Source organism: Phyllobates terribilis, unplaced genomic scaffold (assembly GCF_046119375.1).
Source record: "Phyllobates terribilis strain yellow unplaced genomic scaffold, ASM4611937v1 Scaffold_5__5_contigs__length_657084704, whole genome shotgun sequence".
In the NCBI taxonomy this organism is placed as follows: domain Eukaryota; kingdom Metazoa; phylum Chordata; class Amphibia; order Anura; family Dendrobatidae; genus Phyllobates; species Phyllobates terribilis.
This window is the reverse complement of record NW_027362765.1, coordinates 256,497,087-256,517,053: the sequence shown is the minus strand read 5'-3', so window position 1 is coordinate 256,517,053 and position 19,967 is coordinate 256,497,087. Positions and strand designations below refer to the sequence as shown.

At 44.3% G+C, this 19,967-nt stretch overlaps 1 protein-coding gene across 2 annotated transcripts in view; it reads right to left on the bottom strand.

Annotated features, from left to right (window-relative positions):
- Positions 1–336: 336 nt before the first annotated feature.
- Positions 337–19,967, bottom strand: part of ACSF2 (acyl-CoA synthetase family member 2) — a 123,213-nt gene continuing 103,582 nt past the window's right edge. Inside the window, exons 12-16 of one of the 2 annotated variants that reach the window (XM_073684080.1) lie at positions 19,000–19,151; positions 17,410–17,551; positions 17,222–17,332; positions 14,323–14,391; positions 337–1,229 (exon numbers count right to left, since the gene is read on the bottom strand). In XM_073684080.1, coding sequence (XP_073540181.1) covers positions 1,182–1,229; positions 14,323–14,391; positions 17,222–17,332; positions 17,410–17,551; positions 19,000–19,151 — 522 coding nt within the window. In that variant the 3' untranslated portion in view covers positions 337–1,181. The remainder of the gene's footprint in view (positions 1,230–14,322; positions 14,392–17,221; positions 17,333–17,409; positions 17,552–18,999; positions 19,152–19,967) is intronic. The other variant, XM_073684081.1, reaches the window with a different exon arrangement.

Here is a 19,967-nt window from a genome sequence, read left to right as displayed (position 1 = left end):
GGTCGGACCCCCACCCATTTATAAGTTATCACCTATCAAGTGGACAGGTGCAAACTTTTTTTTTTTTTTTTTAAGTTCAAGGTTGGTTTCAATCTGTTCCTGACAGTCCACAAGCTGCTGTTACTGAGCTATTAGGATGATTCACGTGAACTATTTCTAGTGCATTCATTCCTGTTGTATTTAGAAGTAAAAAAAAAGCTGTCCACATATTGTGACTAAAGACTACAGAGTTAAGAATAAGCTGCAGTGGGTTAAAAACCACAACCTGACCTATTTCTAAAAGTATTAAACTGGACAGGGGAAATATGACATCCAAAACTGCATGGAAAAACACAGTTGTAGTAATGTAATTTTTTTTTTTATTAAAAATGCAATTCTAAAAACATTTCTGTAATAATTGTGTAGTTCCAAAAGCAGCAGTACTAGTAATGGTACATGTGAATAATGCCGTAACAGATCTATAAGTGGCCACTTCTCCAGTTCCTGGACTACTAATGCTCAGACATTTATGGCATGTGCTATTAAAATGCTACATATGTCCCAGTGGGAAAGTCCAACACTCCTGGCTAAACTGATGCACTGTGTTATACCTCACGCAGGGACACTAAAGAGAGAACTCATGTATTGCCCCTCCATAAGACTATGCATCGGCTGTGAGTGATCCTTTAAATAAAGTATAAAATGACAAGGCAAACAGTAATCTGTAATTTGGTAAGTAATAAACTGCATGATACCTGTTCAAGGAAATGCATGAGTTTAACCATTTGGTTTTGTGATGTTCAATATCGAAATTCAAATACAAAATATATGATTAAAATCAATTTAAAAAATGTAAAAAGTTTCAGGGACATTCTTACGATTCAGGCTTTGGTACTGTGGTATTTGGCTAATTTTACACCTGATTCAATATCACTATACTGCCGCTTCATGTCTAGAGTCAGAGTTTAGCAGCGGATTTGTGTATGAACGAGCCTGAGCTAATGGACGGACACTACTAACTTCCCATAGCCGAGCACCTGATCGAGCCCATATCCTACTTTTTACAAGCCTACAAAAAAGGGTGGAAAGAGAAAGTATAGCATGATGAGCGTGTGGTCATAGTAAGCATCTATAGGGAAAGAAAGTGGGAGAAGAGGACAGCTACGAGTAGCTCATGATTTCAGCTCCTTTTCCAATCCTCATCATTTTAGCTGTTTCTCCATAAGTTCTTGCAGTTTAAACTTTTGGATCTAAAAGTAAAAGCAGACAGAACAGAAAAATCATTACTGGAGATACATAAAAAGACAAATGACTGGGCGCTCTTGGTAAAATCAATACACCATGTTATGCCTAGTGCGGGACCTAAGATGAGCCTCTCCTTGGTGACCTTTCATTCTGTCACTCATACACCATCACCAGCCGTACACTACACATAATGGTAGGCATGAACAGTTTTGCCTGGAGTGCTCCTTGCAGGATTCACACATGTAGATCTTTAGTCAAAGTGCACATAAAAAGATCAAAAGGAATGAAGAAAGTAGTTTAGATCTGCCTCTGTGTTTGGCTCAAAAACTGCAGATGTGAAAAAGAGAGCAGGGTGGCTCAGTGGTTAGCACTGCAGCCTTGCAGCGCTGGGGTCATGGATTCAAATCCCACCAGGGACAATATCTGCAAGGGGTTTGTATGTTCTCACCGTGTTTGCGTGGGTTTCCTCCGTGTTCTCCGGTTTCCTCCCACACTCCAAAGACATAATGATAGGGAATTCGGATGGTTTTTCTCCACTTATGGTTAGTGGTTGGGTGGAGCCATTTATTGTCAAACTACTGTGTTTTCTCTTTTTAAATTTTAATGACAACCAATAACATCCAAATTAACCTGATCAAAAGTTCACATACCCCAGTTCTTTACACCGTGTATTGCACCCTCTAACATCAATGACAGCTTGAAGTCTTTTGTGGTAGTTGTGGATGAGGTTCTTTATTTTCTCAGATGGTAAAGCTGCCCATTCTTCTTGGCAAAAAGCCTCCAGTTCCCGTATATTCCTGGGCTGTCTAGAATGAACTGCGCGCTTGAGATCTCCCCTGAGTGGCTCAATGATATTGAGGTCAGGAGACTGAGATGGCCACTCCAGAACCTTCACTTTGTTCTGCTGTAGCCAATGACAGGTTGACTTGGCCTTGGATCGTTGTCATGTTGGAACATCCAAGTTCGTTCCATGCGCAGCTTCCAGGCTGACGAGTGCAAATTTGCCTCCAGTATTTGCGGATATCGTGCTGCATTCATCTTTCCTTCAACTTTTACCAAGTTTCCTCTGCCTTTGTAGCTCACACATCCCCAAAACATCAGCGATCCACCTCCGTGCTTTACTGTAGGAAAGGTGTTCCTTTCATCATAGGCCTTGTTGACCTCTCTCCAAATGTAACGTTTATGGTTGTGGCCAAAAAGTTCAATTTTAGTCTCATCACTCCAAATTACCTAGTTCCAGTAGTTTTGAGGCTCGTTTCAGTGCTGTTTGGCATATTGTAGGCAAGATACGTTGTGGCATTTGCACAGTAATGGCTTTCTTCTAGAGAATCGACCATGCAGCCCATTTTTCTTCAAGTGCCTCCTTATTGTGCATCTTGAAACAGCTACACCGCTAGTTTTCAGAGAGTCCTGAATTTCAGCTGATGTTATTTGTGGGTTATTCTTTGCATCCCGAACAATTTTCCTGGCAGTTGTGGTCGAAATTTTGGTTGGTCTACCTGACCGTGGTTTGGTTTTAACAGAGCCCCTGATTTTTCATTTGTTAATCACAGTTTGAACGCTGCTGACTGGCATTATCAATTCCTTGGATATTTTTTGTATCCCTTTCCTGTGTTACACAGTTCAACTACCTTTTTTTGCCGTAGATCCGTTGACAATTCTTTTGCCTTCCACATGACTCACAATCCAGAAGCGTCAGTGGCAGGATGAAAGATGCAAGAGTCTGTCTGGATCCCAAAAAATCACTCAGCTTTTATGCACACACACTGATTTCAAGCAAACAGGTCACAGGTGAGGATCTTACCCTTCGTAGCCATTCAAACCCATTTGTGTCAGATTCTGTACATGTCAGCAGGCCAAAATCATCAGGGTATGTGAACTTTTGACCAGGGTCATTTGGGTGTTTTTGGATGTAATTAAGATATAAAAAGAGAAAACACAGTAGTTTGACAATAAATGGCTTCACCCAACTGTAAACTTTTGAGCACAACTGTATATATACACACACATGTACTTCAGTGTTGTTAGACTGTTTTGCTAGCCAGGTGCTTTGGTGCCTATCTCTGTCAGTTTTTCGTTGGTCCTTCTGGGACCTCTAGTACTTTTTGTCAGTTTCTCCTTTGGTGTTCGGCAACAATTATTTCTGTTTAGGAGGTCTCCCATTTTTGTCCCAGTCCTTAGTTCTAGTAGGGATTCCCTCCCTTTATTCTATAGGTCTTCGTTCAGACTAGCCGAGGACTAAGGTGGGTCCGTTCGCTAGGAATGAGCAGCCCGCTACATCATAGGGATTCAGCTTAGCCTTACTTTAGGGATAGCTTCTCCCCTCTTTCCTTAGTACTTGTTGCAGATCATAACAGTCCAGCCCTAAAATATACGGGGGACAGCATAGGCGGATTATAATGAGGGCAATCCGGGCGATCGCCCGGGGTCCCGAGCAGGCAGGGGGCCCGCGGCTCCAGGCGGGGTGTCTAATGCCGGATTGCCCTCATTATATGTGCGGGCCGCCGCGGCACATAGTGGTAGCAGTGGCGCGAGGGGGGGGCCCGGACCGCTCCCCCAGCAGCGGCCACAGCTACTTCTTCATCGGCCGGGCCAGCACTGCAGCAGTTAACTTCCCTGTGCTGGCCCGGCCGCGTCACTGCTAGGAGACACGGCCCTGTGCGCGGCTGTGTCTCCTAGCTGTGACGTCACGCAGTGCGCCCCGGCCTGCAGTGCTGCACCGGAAAAGAGACAGAGCAGGCAGGAGGAATGGAGCCGGGGGATGGTGAGTGTGTTTGTGGGCAGGTGTCTGTGTGGGCAGGTGTGTGTGTGTTTGTGGGCAGGTGTCTGTGTGGGCAGGTGTGTGTATATGTGTGTGTGTGGGCAGGTGTGTGTATATGTGTGTGTGTGTGTATATGTATGTGTGGGCAGGTGTGTGTGTGTGTGTGTGTGTGTGGGCAGGTGTGTGTGTGTGTGGGGGGGCAGGTGTGTGTGTGTGTGGGCAGGTGTGTGTCTGTGTGGGCAGGTGTGTGTCTGTGTGGGCAGGTGTGTGTGTGTGTGGGCAGGTGTGTGTGGGCAGGTGTATGTGTGTGTGTGTGTGTGTGTGTGTGTGGGCAGGTGTGTGTGTGTGTGTGGGCAGGTGTGTGTGTGTGTGTGGGCAGGTGTGTGTGTGTGTGGGCAGGTGTGTGTATGTGTGTGTGGGCAGGTGTGTGTGTGTGTGGGCAGGTGTGTGTATGTGTGTGTGGGCAGGTGTGTGTGTGTGTGTGTGTGTGTATGTGTGTGTGGGCAGGTGTGTGTGTGTATGTGTGTGTGGGCAGGTGTGTGTGTATGTGTGTGGGCAGGTGTGTGTGTGTGTATGTGTGTGTGGGCAGGTGTGTGTGTGTGGGGGCAGGTGTGTGTGTGTGTGTGTGTGGGCAGGTGTGTGTGTGGGGGCAGGTGTGTGTGTGGGCAGGTGTGTGTGTGTGGGCAGGTGTGTGTGTGTGTGTGTGGGCAGGTGTGTGTGTGGCAAGGTGTGTGTGGGCATGTATGTGTGTGGGCAGGTGTGTGTATATGTGTGTGTGTGTTTGTGTGTATATGTGTGTGTGGGCAGGTGTGTGTGTGTGTGTGGGCAGGTGTGTGTGTGTGGGCAGGTGTGTGGCAAGGTGTGTGTGGGCAGGTGTGTGTGTGGCAAGGTGTGTGTGGGCATGTATGTGTGTGGGCAGGTGTGTGTATATGTGTGTGTGTGTTTGTGTGTATATGTGTGTGTGGGCAGGTGTGTGTGTGTGTGTGGGCAGGTGTGTGTGTGTGTGTGGGCAGGTGTGTCTGTGTGTGTGTGGGCAGGTGTGTGTGTGGGCAGGTGTGTGTGTGTGGGCAGGTGTGTGTGGGCAGGTGTGTGTGGGCAGGTGTGTGTGTGTGCAGGTGTGTGTGTGTGCAGGTGTGTGTGTGTGCAGGTGTGTGTGTGTGCAGGTGTGTGTGTGTGTGGGCAGGTGTGTGTGTGTGGGCAGGTGTGTGTGTGTGGGCAGGTGTGTGTGTGTGGGTAGGTGTGTGTGTGGGCAGGTGTGTGTGTGTGTGGGCAGGTGTGTATGTGGGCAGGTGTGTGTGTGTGTGGGCAGGTGTGTGTGTGTGTGTGGGCAGGTGTGTGTGTGTGTGGGCGGGTGTGTGTGTGTGGGCAGGTGTGTGTGTGTGTGGGCAGGTGTGTGTGTGTGGGCAGGTGTGTGTGTGTGTGTGGGCAGGTGTGTGTGTGTGTGGGCAGGTGTGTGTGTGTATATGTGTGTGTGTGGGGGCAGGTGTGTGTGTGTGTATATGTGTGGGCAGGTGTGTGTATATGTGTGTGTGTGTGTGGGCAGGTGTGTGTGTGTGTGTGGGCAGGTGTGTGTGTGTCGGCACGTGTGTGTCTGTGTGGGCAGGTGTGTGTGTGTGTGGGCAAGTGTGTGTGTGTGTCTGTGTGGGCAGGTGTGTATGTGTGGGCAGGTTAGAAAGTCTTGCCCTGTTGAACACTACACCTGACTTGAGGCCACCACCTGGTTGTCCAATGTTCTTGCTTCTCTAGGGCTCTTCTCAGATATTCATTATACCAGCTCCCCAGAATACCAAAGCTAGGGTGGGTGACCGCGAGCCCTGGTGGTGGTCATAACTGCGGCCACCCAGGGGCAATACTCCATAACAACAATCCCCTGAGGTGGTGTAGGATGTAAGGACCTATTCACACTACATTCAGCGCTGCATTCAGGTCTTTACACAAGGCTTACAACTGAATCCCTGAAATTCAGGATTGTGCTGTCTGAAATGAGACATCTGAAAGCAGAGCAAATGGAGCCTAAAGATTCAGACTTTAGCCTCGGTTTGCCTTTGTTCAAATCAATGGCTATGTCAAGGCCGATCTGAATGCCATTTTTCAGGGATTTAGATAGAAGCCTGGAAAGAGGAGATGAATGCATTGCAAAATTTAGTGTGAATAGGCCCTTATATCTGGAGTCTTGATATTGATGCCACATGCATTTTACTTGTTTTTAACTTAAAAAAAATACACACACAAATTATACACACACACACACACACACACTATACACACTATACATACACACACATTATACACACTATACATACACACACACACACACTATACATACACACACACACACACACTATACATACACACACACACAGATGTGTGTGTGGGCAGGTGTGTGTGTGTGTGCAGGTGTGTGTGATGTCTGTCTGTTTGTGTGTGTGTGTGTGTGTGGGCAGATGTCATTGTGTGATGTCTGTTTGTATGTATTTTTGTGTTTCAAATGTGTTTATGCGTGTCTGTATATGTTTGTGTGTGTGTATGACTGCATGCGGCCTCCTGCTGAGTATAGTTGGCGCCGTGCGGCCTCCTGATGTCTCTGGGGGGGCGCCGTGCGGCCTCCCGCTGTGTATAGATGGCTACGTGCAGCCCCCCGCTGTGTATAGATGGCTACGTGCGGCCCCCCGCTGTGTATAGACTGCGCCGTGCGGCCTCCCGCTGTGTATAGATGGCTACGTGCGGCCTCCCGCTGTGTATAGATGGCACCGTGCGGCCCCCTGCTGTGTATAGATGGCACCGTGCGGCCTCCCGCTGTGTATAGATGGCTACGTGCGGCCTCCCGCTGTGTATAGATGGCACCGTGCGGCCTCCCACGGTGTATAGATGGCTACGTACGGCCCCCCGCTGTGTATAGATGGCTACGTGCGGCCCCCCGCTGTGTATAGATGGCTACGTGCGCCCCCCGCTGTGTATAGATGGCCACGTGCGGCCCCCCGCTGAGTATAGATGTCGCCGTGTGGCCTCCTGCTGTGTATAGATGGCTACGTGCGGTCTCCCGCTGAGTATAGATGGCGCTGTGCGGCCTCCTGCTGTCTCTGGGGGGAGCGCCGTGCGGCATCTATACTCAGCAGGAGGCCGCACGTAGCCATCTATACACGTATACTCAGCAGGAGGCCGCACGTAGCCATCTATACGGCGCCATCTATACACAGCGGGAGGCCGCACGGCGCCATCTATACACAGCGGGAGGCCGCACGGCGCCATCTATACACTGTGGGAGTCTCAGTGCTTTGCAACAGCAGTCAATAAATTCTGCTTGACTAATTCTAAGCACCATAAAGTCTGGTTCGCTTCTAACCTGCTGTCTTCATTTTCAGCTTGCTGAATTCTAACTCATTTACTGTCATTCGAGACGATGCCTTTGCTGGTCTCTTTCACCTTGAATACCTGTAAGTGCTCCACTTAATGTCATATTTTTGATTCTGTTCTTCTTCATCTTATGTCATGTGCAATTGTATGAGCAAGTATTCATATGAATTTATGACCTACTTAAACCTTTGAGGACCTTAAATTTTATTCAATCAATTTTTTTTCCAGTTTAAAACTATGGGACATATATGTGCCTTGGTCCTCAAAGGGTTTTTAAAGGGGCTGCAAACATAAATACGAAAAAAAGAATTCAATTAGTGCTTTTTGTGTTCATTTAATTTTTATTTGAAGTCCATTTTTTTTTATATACCTTGAAATTAAGCCCTACCCCATGGAATGAAGCCCTACCTACACGACATCTGAGATCTACATGGATCCCGCTTGTGAGGTGCCTGTCCGTCTCTACTATTCAGTTTTAGGGTCCACTCACTAAGCCATATATTCTCTCATGCAAGAGAATAGGGCCAATTATGCTAATGACACTCGGCTCAAACTCTGTCAGAGCTTCAACTGAGTGTGATCCGATTCTCTCGCAGCACAGATATGGAGAAGATGGAGAACTTAAATTTCTCCATCTTCTCCATAGTCTCTGTGAGTGTTCATCGGACTGCACTTGGATGACATCCGAGTGCAGTCCAATGTTTTACGTGCACCCGTAGACTTGTATGGGTGCACATGGTCCAAATATCGAATGAGATTATTTTCTCATGCCAATAATCGCAGATCTGCACTGTCCCATAGTATAACATAGGGCCGAGTCCTATCCGATAAAACATCACATAGCATTCGGCCGTGTTATACGACAGTGTGAGCGTGCCCTTAGAGTCAAGGAATATTTACATGCAGATGATGATATTACTCTCCAAGTGTATATTTTTTTAGGCGAGTTCATAGTAAATGCTTTGCCTTTTTGACATGTGATCAACTAAAGAACAAGAAAGATTTAGGACCTCCCCTATAGAGAAACGGAAAATAGTTTGGAGGACTTGCATGTCCTTTTTTATTTATTATGAGAAAATCATAAAAGATCCCGTTTTTTAACCATGCTGTGACTTTCTGCTGAGGGAGAGGGAGAGAGCTGCCCTCTTCAGAGTCTGTAATAAGACCTGCTGACAAAAGTGTTGAAGATACAGTCTAATGTGAATTAACAATGAAAAAAAGTTAATTTCACAAATGGCTTGTATTTTTTTTAATACAAACTTTTTTGTCTTTACAGCTCCTTTAAAGGGAATCTGTCATCAGGTTTTTGCCACCTAATCTGAGAGCAGCATAATGTAGGATTAGAGGCACTGATTCCAGTAATGTGTCACTTACTGGGCTGCTTAGTGTTGTTTTGATAAAATCATTGATTTGTCAGAAGGTAATTGACTAGTAAGTTCTGTAGGACCCCACCCCCATCACTGATCAGTAGATTTCTGTGTACACTGAGCATGGGCAGAAAGCTGCCAATCAGTGGTGTGGGCGGGGCTATACAGAGCGCAGCATTCAGAGAGCTGCTAGATCTGCAGCAGATAAAACGGTGATTTTCCCAAAATGACAACAAGCAGCTGAAAAAGTGACACATCGCTGGAATCAGGGTATCTGCCCCTATATTGTGCTGCTCTCAGATGGGGCAGCACAATTAATATTGTGCCAAATTAATTTCCGTGAACTATCACATGATCTATCACAGGGGATCATGTGACATGTCACGTGATAAATCAGGTGTGGGTGGGGGGGGGGGGCGCGCCTTCTAAACTGCCCGGGGCCCTTGCTACTCTTAATCCACCCCTGGGGGACAGTCTTTGAGTTAGTGGAAAGGAATTTTTTTTTCCGCTCTCTATTTTTCCGCAAGCTTCATCAGTATGGTTTCCGTCCAGGATCTGGCTCAACGCTTAAAGGGGTTGACTCTGCAAGTGGCCGAGCTCCCTCAACACGTGAGTAGCTGTTCCGGAGCGCATTTTGTGGAACCGAAGGCAGGATTGCCTGATGTTTTTTATGGTAAACAACATGATTTTTTTTCCTTTAAAAATGCCTGTTTGTTATATTTTTGATTGAGACCAAGGTCCTCTTGGAATGAATGACAGCGCATTGGTTTTATTATGTCACTTTTACGAAATGAACCACAAGGGTGGGCCTTTTCTCTTCAACCTAATGATCCGAGCTTAAGGTCAGTAGAAGAATTTTTTGTTGCTATGGGTCTATTATATGACGATCCTGATCGAATCTCATCTGCTGAGGCAGAACTCAGGCGTTTGAATCAGGGGTCAGATGATGCTGAGACTTATTGCACACACTTTAGAAGGTGGGCTTCTGAAGCCAGATGGAATGATCCTTCTCAGAAAAGTCTATTTCTTGCTGGTCTGAGTGAAAGGGTTAAGGATTTGCTAATTGCATTCCCTGCACCTGAGACTCTGCAGGAGGCCATGCAGTTAGCTGTTCGGGTGGATAGGAGGCTGAGATCTAGGCAGAATGAGGTAAAGACTCCTGTAATGCCAGGTCCAAGTCCACAGAAAATCTGCTCAGACGGCGGGGAACCAATGGAGGTTGGGGCGATGTGACTCCGCTCCCAGGAAAGAGACCGGAGGTTCGCCGAGGGATTGTGTCTTTATTGTGGTAAAGCTGACCATTTGATTAAGTATTGTGAGCTTCATTTAAGCAAAGAAAAAAAAAAAAGGTCAGGTACGCCCGTATAGCTTGTTTACGCTCTGCAGGAGTATTTCTTTCTGGGAGTTCTACTTTGCAGGAAAATTTTATTGAATTTCAGGTATTTGTGGATTGTGGTTCAACACAATGTGATTGATAAAGGGTTTTTAGAAAATCTTAGATTGAAATCCAAACCTTTGTCATCACCTATTTCTGTTATTGCAATTGATAACACTCCCTTGAAATGTATTACTCACAAGGTTGCTGCATTTCCCCTCACTATCAATGGACTTCACCAAGAAGTTTTGGACTTGGTTGTATTAGATAATTTACCCTCTCCGGTCGTTCTAGGATTGCCTAGGTTAAAGTTGCACAATCCTTTGCTGGACTGGTCCTCTAATACGATAAAGTTTTGGAGTCCTAAGTGCTATGATAAATGTTGCAATGGTCGCATTGCGGCTGTGGGAAAAGGGGAATTACCTGTACCTATTCAGGATTTTTGGAGGGTTTTTTTGGAGGAGGAGTCGCAAGTTTTACCTCCTCATAGGGACTTTGATTGCGCCATTGAGTTTGTTCCAGGAGCTACTCTTCCCAAAAGTCGCTTGTTAAATTTGACTATCCCTGAAAAAAAAGGCCTTGGAGGAGTACATACAAACTAGCTTGGCTGCTGGTCACATTAGACCTTCCAAGTGGCAGTTGTTTTTTTCTTTGTTAAGAAAAAGGACGGGGGTTTGCGTCCATGTCTGGGTTTTTGTGAAATTAATAAGATTACCGTACACAATTCTTACCCATTGCAGTTAATTCCTGACTTGTTTAACCAGTTAGTTGGGGCCAAGTGGTTCTCTAAAATTGATCTCCGGGGGCATACAATTTGTTACGAGTGAAGGAGGGTGATGAATGGAAAACTGCTTTTAACACCGGTAGGTCATTTTGAGAATCTGGTGATGCCTTTTGGTCTTACCAATGCACCTGCATTTTTTCAGAACCTTATTAATGACATTCTGAGACCTTTGATTGGTAAGAATGTGGTTGTATATTTGGATGACATTTTGATTTATTCGCCAGATCTGGAGTCTCATTGGCAGAGTGTACGTGAAGTTTTGCAGTTATTGAGCGATAACTCACTCTTTGCTAAGCTGGAGAAATGTGAGTTCGCTGTGCAGAAAATTAGTTTTTTGGGCTACATTGTCTCCAGCGAGGGATTTGAGATGGACCCTGTGAAGGTTCAGACTGTGCAGGAATGGCCTAGGCCTGTTGGTTTGAAATCTATACAGAGATCTTTGGGTTTTGCCAATTATTACAGGAAATTCATTAAGAATTTTTCTGTAATTGTTAAGCCTCTTACCGATCTCACCAGGAAAGGTTCGAACACTGTCCAATGGACCACTGAGGCCATTGAAGCGTTTAAGTATCTCAAAGAGAGGTTCAGTTTAGCCCCCATCCTTATGCAGCCTGATGAGACCAAGCCTTTTTTGGTCGAGGTCGACGCTTCGTCGGTGGGGGTCGGAGCAGTTTGGTCTCAGAACAGGGATGGAGTACATCCTTGTGCCTTCTTTTCTAAAAAAAATTTCGGAAACTGAATTGAATTATGATGTTGGAAATAGGGAGTTGCTGGCAATTAAACTCGCGTTTGAACATTGGCGTCATTTCTTGGAAGGCACTAGATTTCCTATTCAGGTTTTCACAGATCATAAGAATTTGATCTATCTGGATGCTGCCAAGCGCTTGAATGCCCGTCAAGCTAGGTGGGCACTTTTTTTTCTCGGTTTCATTTTTCTGTTACCTATATCCCTGGTACTAAGAATATTAAAGCCCATGCTTTATCTCGCAGCTTCTTTCCTGCGGTCGGTGCCGAGGAGGAGAGCATTTTACAGAGAGGAGTTGTGGTAGCAGCATTGGACTCCATTTTGGAGAATGGGATTCTAAAAGCTCAAGATGATGCTCCATCTAACACTCCCCATGAGAGGTTGTTCGTGCCTAGAGCCTTTAGGAGAGATTTGTTTGTGGAGTGTCATGAGTCTCAGTTGGCAGGTCATCCAGGAATTTCTGAGACTAAGAGACTTATGAGTCGCAGATTTTGATGGCCTGGATGTCATCAAGTGGGTGCGTTAATGTACTGTGTGTGCTAGGACAAAGGCTTCACATACTCCTGCTGCGGGGTTGCTTTGCCCTCTGGAGGTTCCTAGTGCGCCTCACAATGGATTTTATTACTGATCTGCCTGTATCCGAGGGTTTTACTGTCATCTGGGTGGTCGTGGACATTTTTAGTAAGATGTTTCATTTGGTTCCATTCATTAAGCTGCCCTGCGCCAAGACACTTGCTAAGACGTTTATTAAGGAGATTGTCAAGCTTCATGGCGTTCCCACGGATATTGTTTCTGATAGAGGACCTCAGTTTGTGGCTCGCTTTTGGAGTGCTTTTTGTGACAGGTTGGGAGTCCATTTGTCATTTTCGTCTGGGTATCATCCTGAGTCTAATGGACAGACTGAAAGAAAGAACCAGGATGTAGAACAGTTTCTGCGATGTTTTGTGGCGGACAATCAAGAGGTGTGGTCTGAGTTTCTGCCTCTCGCAGAATTTGCTCTTAACAATCATACATCCTCCTCTGCTGGGTGTTCTCCTTTTTTTTTGTTGTACTGGGAGACAGCCGTCTTTTGGTTCGTTCTCCAAATTGGGGTCAGCGGTGCCGGAGGAGGAGAATTTTTCCGGTGATTTGGAGAGAGTTTGGACTAATGTACGTCGCAACCTTCTAGAGGCTAACAAGAAGTCCAAGAAGTATTTTGACAGGAAACGTAAGGAGGTTTTGTGGGTGACATGGTTTGGTTGTCCTCAAGGAATCTGCGGTTGAGGATTCCCTCTAAAAAACTGGGTCCTAAGTTTGTGGGTCCATTTAAAGTGCTTCAGGTTGTTAACCCGTCTGCAGTTAGGTTGGATGTCCCTACTTCCTGGAAGATTAATCCTGTGTTTCATGTTTCTTTGTTGAAAAAAGAGGATGTATCCAATAGGGATCCCACTGTCACAGTTCCTCCTGTGGTGGAAGACGGTGAATATGAAATTTCACGTATCTTGAATTCTAGATGGCTTAGAGGAGGATTACAGTATCTCGTCTCCTGGAAGGGTTTCGGTCCTGAAGATAACTCCTGGGTAAGGGCGGATAAGGTCTCAGCTCCTAGGCTTGTTAGAGCTTTCCACAAGTGGTTTCCGGATAGGCCTGGGCCTGGAGGATCCGGAGGATCCTTTTAAAAGAGGGGGTACTGTTAGAACCCTCCTGTTTGTTTTTTCCATCTTGTGTTTTGCGGTCACGTGACCAGCTGCCTTTATATTCCAGCTCCGCCTTTTTGGCTGTGCTGGACTTCAGTGTTGTTAGACTGTTTTGCTAGCCTGGTGCTTCGGTGCCTATCTATGTCAGTTTTTCGTTGGTCCTTCTGGGACCTCTAGTACTTTTTGTCAGTTTCTCCTTTGGTGTTCGGCAACAATTATTTCTGTTTAGGAGGTCTCCCATTTTTGTCCCAGTCCTTAGTTCTAGTAGGGATTCCCTCCCTTTATTCTATAGGTCTTCGTTCAGACTAGCCGAGGACTAAGGTGGGTCCGTTCGCTAGGAACGGGCAGCCCGCTACATCATAGGGATTCAGCTTAGCTTTACTTTAGGGATAGCTTCTCCCCTCTATCCTTAGCACTTGTTGCAGATCAAAACAGTTAGCCTCGATGATTTCATGGAACTGGATTTTTGGGTCCGGTTTTAGGAGCGACCAGAAGAGCTGGGTGGGACTCTTCGTTCCTATGCCACCAATCCAGGTTTTGGAGGTTATATAAATGGCTGCGAAATTGACTCTGTTGAGTGGTGTGTTGGAGAGAGAAAAAATAAAAAGACGTTTATTGGTGAACAGACTATGTCTCAGCAGTGCCTGTATTGCTCTATGAGCAGAAACCATCTGCAGGTTTATTTGTTTGTTTTGAATGTTTTAGCTGGAAAGTTTATGCAAGTAAATAAACTTTATCCAGTTTTGGCCACAAAACTTTGCGCCTGTGTGTATGGCAGGCAGAAAGCGAGGATCACTAATATATATATTTTTAAATATAAAACAGCTTCCTTAACCTTTGTTAGAGGCTGATGCTGACTGCATAATACTCCTGGGACCCACCATGTATGGATCAGGCTCAGCTCTTGAGCTTGCTCTATACACCCGCACCAGAAGTGTGACTTACACGTCGAGTAGTGAAAGTTGACTACATCTCTATATATCGGCAAAAAATAATTTTATTTTAGAACCAGGTGATTCATGTTGTACCAGCTTACCTTTCCAGAAACAGTAAGAGGATAGTCATTTACAAAAACGATGTAACGAGGAATCTTGAAATGAGAAATCTGTTGATTAGAAAATAATAAAGCAGATGGGTTATTTTATACAGTGGTGGCCAAAAGTATTGGCACCCCTGCAATTCTGTCAGATAATACTCAGTTTCTTCCTGAAAATGATTGCAATCACAAATTATTTGGTATTATTATCTTCATTTAATTTGCTTGCAAGGAAAAAACACAAAAGAGAATGAAGCAAAAATCAAATCATTGATCATTTCACACAAAACTCCAAAAAAGGGCCGGACAAAAGTATTGGCACCCTCAGCCTAATACTTGGTTGCACAACCTTTAGCCAAAATAACTGCGAACAACCGCTTCCGGTAACCATCAATGAGTTTCTTACAATGCTCTGCTGGAATTGTAGACCATTCTTCTTTGGCAAACTGCTCCAGGTCCCTGATATTTGAAGGGTGCCTTCTCCAAACTGCCATTTTGAGATCTCTCCACAGGTGTTCTATGGGATTCAGGTCTGGACTCATTGCTGGCCACCTTACAAGTCTCCAGTGCTTTCTCTCAAACCATTTTATAGTGCTTTTGGAAGTGTGTTTTGGGTCATTGTCCTGATGGAAGACCCATGACCTCTGAGGGAGGCCCAGCTTTCTCACACTGGGCCCTACATTATGCTGCAAAATTTGTTGGTAGTCTTCACACTTCATAATGCATGCACACGGTCAAGCAGTCCAGTGACAGAGGCAGCAAAGCAACCCCAAAACATCAGGGAACCTCCGCCATGTTTGACTGTAGGGACCGTGTTCTTTTCTTTGAATGCCTCTTTTTTTTTCCTGTACACTCTATGTTAATGCTTTTTCCCAAAAAGCTCTACTTTTGTCTCATCTGACTAGAGAACATTCTTCCAAAACGTTTTAGGCTTTCTCAGGTAAGTTTTGGCAAACTCCAGCCTGGCTTTTTTATGTCTCGGGGTAAGAAGTGGGGTCTTCCTGGGTATCCTACCATACAGTCCCTTTTTATTCAGACACCGACGGATAGTATGGGTTGACACTGTTGTACCCTCGGACTGCAGGGCAGCTTGAACTTGTTTGGATGTTAGTCGAGGTTCTTTATCCACCATCCGCACAATCTTGCATTGAAATCTCTCGTCAATTTTTCTTTTCCGTCCAAATCTAGGGAGGTTAGCCACAGTGCCATGGGCTTTAAGCTTCTTGATGACACTGCGCACGGAAGACACAGGAACATTCAGGTCTTTGGAGATGGACTTGTAGCCTTGAGATTGCTCATGCTTCCTCACAATTTGGTTTCTCAAGTCCTCAGACAGTTCTTTTGGTCTTCTTTCTTTTCTCCATTCTCAATGTGGTACACACAAGGACACAGGACAGAGGTTGAGTCAACTTTAATCCATGTTAACTGGCTGCAAGTGTGATTTAGTTATTGCCAACACCTGTTAGGTGCCACAGGTAAGTTACAGGTGCTGTTAATTACACGAATTAGAGAAGCATCACATGATTTTTCAAACAGTGCCAATACTTTTGTCCACCCCCTTTTTTATGTTTGGTGTGGAATTGTATCCAATTTGGCTTTAGGATAATTATTTTTGTGTTTTTTCATTGAAGACAAATTACATGAAGATAATAATACCAAAGAATTTGTGATTGCAATCATTTTCAGGAAGAAACTGAGTATTATCTGACAGAATTGCAGGGGTGCCAATACTTTTGGCCACCACTGTACATATATAAACTGTCTGTATGAGCTATAAACCAGTGAAAACACAGATAGGACTTGTTGGTGTGATACTCTAACAGGAACTGTGCAGTGATCGCAAACACAGAATCAAGAAGAACTGTCACTTGTCATAAATATGTATAACTTTTTACACAATGTAAAAGATCTTCTGAATCTGGTGGTGGTGGTGGTGGGGGGGGTTGTTCCCCTTAGTTCCTGGGATTCTGGGATTTGTCCTTTCTTCCCTGTATAGAAATCGAATCTTGTTATCCAAGTGGGAGTGTCTTTCAACTCCTCTCCGTGGGTGTCTTTATGAGTATTACAAACCGTTGCCGAACAAGAATAGATTTACATACAAAAAAGGGGTGGGGGCATATCTCAGGATCAAAAAAATAACGCCAAATTCAGGAGAACAGCAACATTTTGAGCAGATAAAACAATTACAATGTAATGGCAAGCGGCAGGTCCACTTTAAAGGGGTTGTGCAAACCTACTTTTAAATTACAAAAACAAAACAAGAACTAAACCTGTACTCGCCTATCTGCAGAGGAGCTTTAATAAAAGAAAAAAAAAAAAGAGGGAAGACAACCTCTTTAATGTTAGTTACAATGGCATTGACTACCATGACATGTCACATTGTGCTGTTTGGTTAATATAGCAAAGTTGCAAGAATACTTTGGAGTTGGAATCCATTGTATTCATGAGGGGAGCACTCAACCCCACCTTTCCCTGCCTTCTTCTCTAATGAATCTTGGGTTATGGTATACTCAGCTGTCAGCCATCGGTCAATGTTCTGTCAATGTTCACTGTATTCTTTAATAGCTCCTACTGGCCTAACAGGAAGGCGACCTGCCCCTAATGAGGGCATCATGTTACGCTGACGGATCTGCTTTGCAGTGTTTAACTATTTAGGGGTTTTCTAGTGTATTTAAAAAAAAAAAAAAAACAACTGGATCCAACAATGGTCTGTCTTTAGAAGTTTCTCTAGTCAATGGTTACAATGATCCGTTCCATCTTATGTATCTCAAAATGTACCAAACCCAATCATTGATCGCAATATGATGTCGTATAGTGTAGTAAATTGGTGAGCTTATCCACAAGAACATACAAATGTGTCACCTGTATGGCGGCATATTAAATTCATGCGTGAGCTTACCTTTCCTTTGCAAAATTGTTTGATCTCTTCTGCAGAACAATTTACGTTCGGATGGATTCTGACAGCGGCACATATCTCCTCTCCCATCCTTTCATCTTTTATTCCAACCACCTACAACAACACAATGATTAAATGTGAATATTTAGAGCAACCTGAAGACCTTGGCTTGTCCATTTCCCACTACTTACCTGAGCTTCTGAAATTTTGGGATGAGTGTGCAAGAACTGCTCTATTTCAGCTGGGTATATATTTTCACCCCCTCGGATAATCATATCTTTACAGCGCCCAACAATTCGACAGTATCCATATTCATCCATTGTAGCTATATCTCTGATAGAGAGAAGACAGGATTGTAGACCATCAATTGCAACACGAGATACGCGTCTCTCTGATTCTCACGTGTCTCTCTGATTCTGCATAGTATTTCCTAATGAGAATGTCCTATATATAGAAGCTTGTGATATTTAAATTGACATCTCTTACTAGTTGCTGTTAAGCAAGCTTGCCAACCTACTGTTTTACTGGATTTAATCAGCATCAAGTGCCTCTAACAGCCGCGAGTCAATAAAATCACTGACAGCGGGATTTAACATGGGTCAGCCAGAAGAGCGTCATTCACCCTGCCCATCGGTGCCCTATCAAGTGATCGCAGGATGCCGATGAGTTGTTATGACAGCAAGGGGTCTACAGATGACCCTTGTGCTTGTCATTACGAGCCTCCTGTAAACATCAGCCAGAATGACAGAATTACGTTTTTTTGGCTGCAGCAACACTGCAATAAGAGGCGTTCAAAACATCGTATCTACCCCTGATTATTGGTATCAATAAAAACGTTAGCTCAAGACGCAAAAAATAAGCCATCACATAGCTCCAGTTGCCCAAAAATGAAAACGGTACAGGTCTAGGAAAATGGCGACAAACATTTATAATTTGTTTGTTTTTTTTACAAAATTTCAGAATTTTTTTTCACTACCTAAATAAAAAATAAACTATACATGTTTGGTATCTGTGAGATTGTAATGACCTGGAGAATCATACTGACAGTTCAGTTTTACCATATAGTGAACATTGTAAATAGAAAAACAAAAAACAATTGTGGCATTGCAGTTTCTTTGCAATTTCAACGCACTTTGATTTTTTTCTCTTTTTCCAGTACTCTATACCCTAAAATGAATGGTGTCGTCTTAAAGCACAACTCGTGCCAAATGGCCAGAAAAAAAAAAAAAAGGCTCTTGGAAGAAGGGAGAAAAAACGAAAAATCATTGAGTAGTGAAGAGGTTAATATCTCTTAGAATAAAAATAAGTTCCACAATTGGATGTATTAAAAAAATGTTCCTGTCCTGAGATAATCTCATAAATGTGTTCCTATGTAATGGATATGTCCGGCCATGCAGGAACATGGTCTGATCATACCACAGCTCCTGGGCAGGGGAGGAAGCAAAAGAGTATACAGACAAGACAGTATGGCAACGCAGCTGCTGCCTTCTGTGCGGTAAAACACGTTCTTAAAACAGACAGGGAAATGTTTTTCCTCACAGAAACCAGCAGCTGCGTACTCTCTTTTGCTCCCTCCCCTGCCCAGGAGCTGTGGTATGACCAGACCATGTTCCTGCTCGGACAGACACAGCCATTACACAGTACACAACCCCTTTAATAAAACTGACAAGATGTATACCAGAATGAACTTGGTTTACATTTAGGCATTTATATACTGTGCAATGTTCTTAAGTCGAAACTCAGGTGTCATTTTCTCCAACAGTAATCGCGCTGTCACTTACCCAGTTTTGTACCATTTATCTGGGGTAAATGTCTCTTTGGTTTTTTCTTCATCTGCCCAGTAGCCCAGCATCACACAGTAACCTCTAATCTGCAGCTCGCCTGGGCTATTCAGTGGGACTATTTGGCCTGTGTTGGTGTCCACAATTCTTGCCTGAAAGGGACAATCACGGTAAGTGTATTGAAGGCTTGGATGTTGAAGGCATGTTAAAAGGACTGTCAGAATAGAATGACTGTCCAAACCACGTTCAGGCGCTGGGGGCACTCTTGGCGGGGCCAATCATTGAAATACACCTTCCCACCTGCTTGTTTTCCATCTATCCCCACCTCCCCCTCTTCTTTGATTGACAGTTCTGGCTTCAAAGAGCCAGAGAGGGGTGGAGATAGATGGAAGCCAAGCAGGTTGGAAGGTGTATATAAATGTTTGGCCCTGCCGTAATGCAGCGAGCACATGTACTTTTTTCAGATGGTCATTCTGTGCCGACAGAGTCCCTTTAAAGAGTTCAGAGATTCATAGAGAGAGCAGTGAATCAGAAGAGAAACGCTAGCGTAAATATATGAGTAGGTGTGGAAACCCTAGATAGATACTCCCAATTTGCCTTCCTACATACTAATAAGAGACAAAGCGATCCTTACTATTTTCCATCCTCTTACACTTAAGGCCTTGAGAAAACGAAGAAAAAAAGGAATAATCAAAATAAGAACCCTATGACAAAACAGTCAGCGAGACTCAACTCTTCGTTAGATGGATGGATATGGTCTCTACTTAAAGGCTAGCTAATACCAATTCCTGTTGCTTTAATGTTTTTGATTAATTGACATCTACATATACAAATACCCCGATTGCCTTAAACTAATCTGTAACTATGTCAATATCAACATCTTGTGTTATGGTTTGCTCTTCCGGTTTGAAAAAAGAAAAAAGGAAAACTGTATGTAAAGTGGTTTTGTTTAACAAAAATGATAGAAA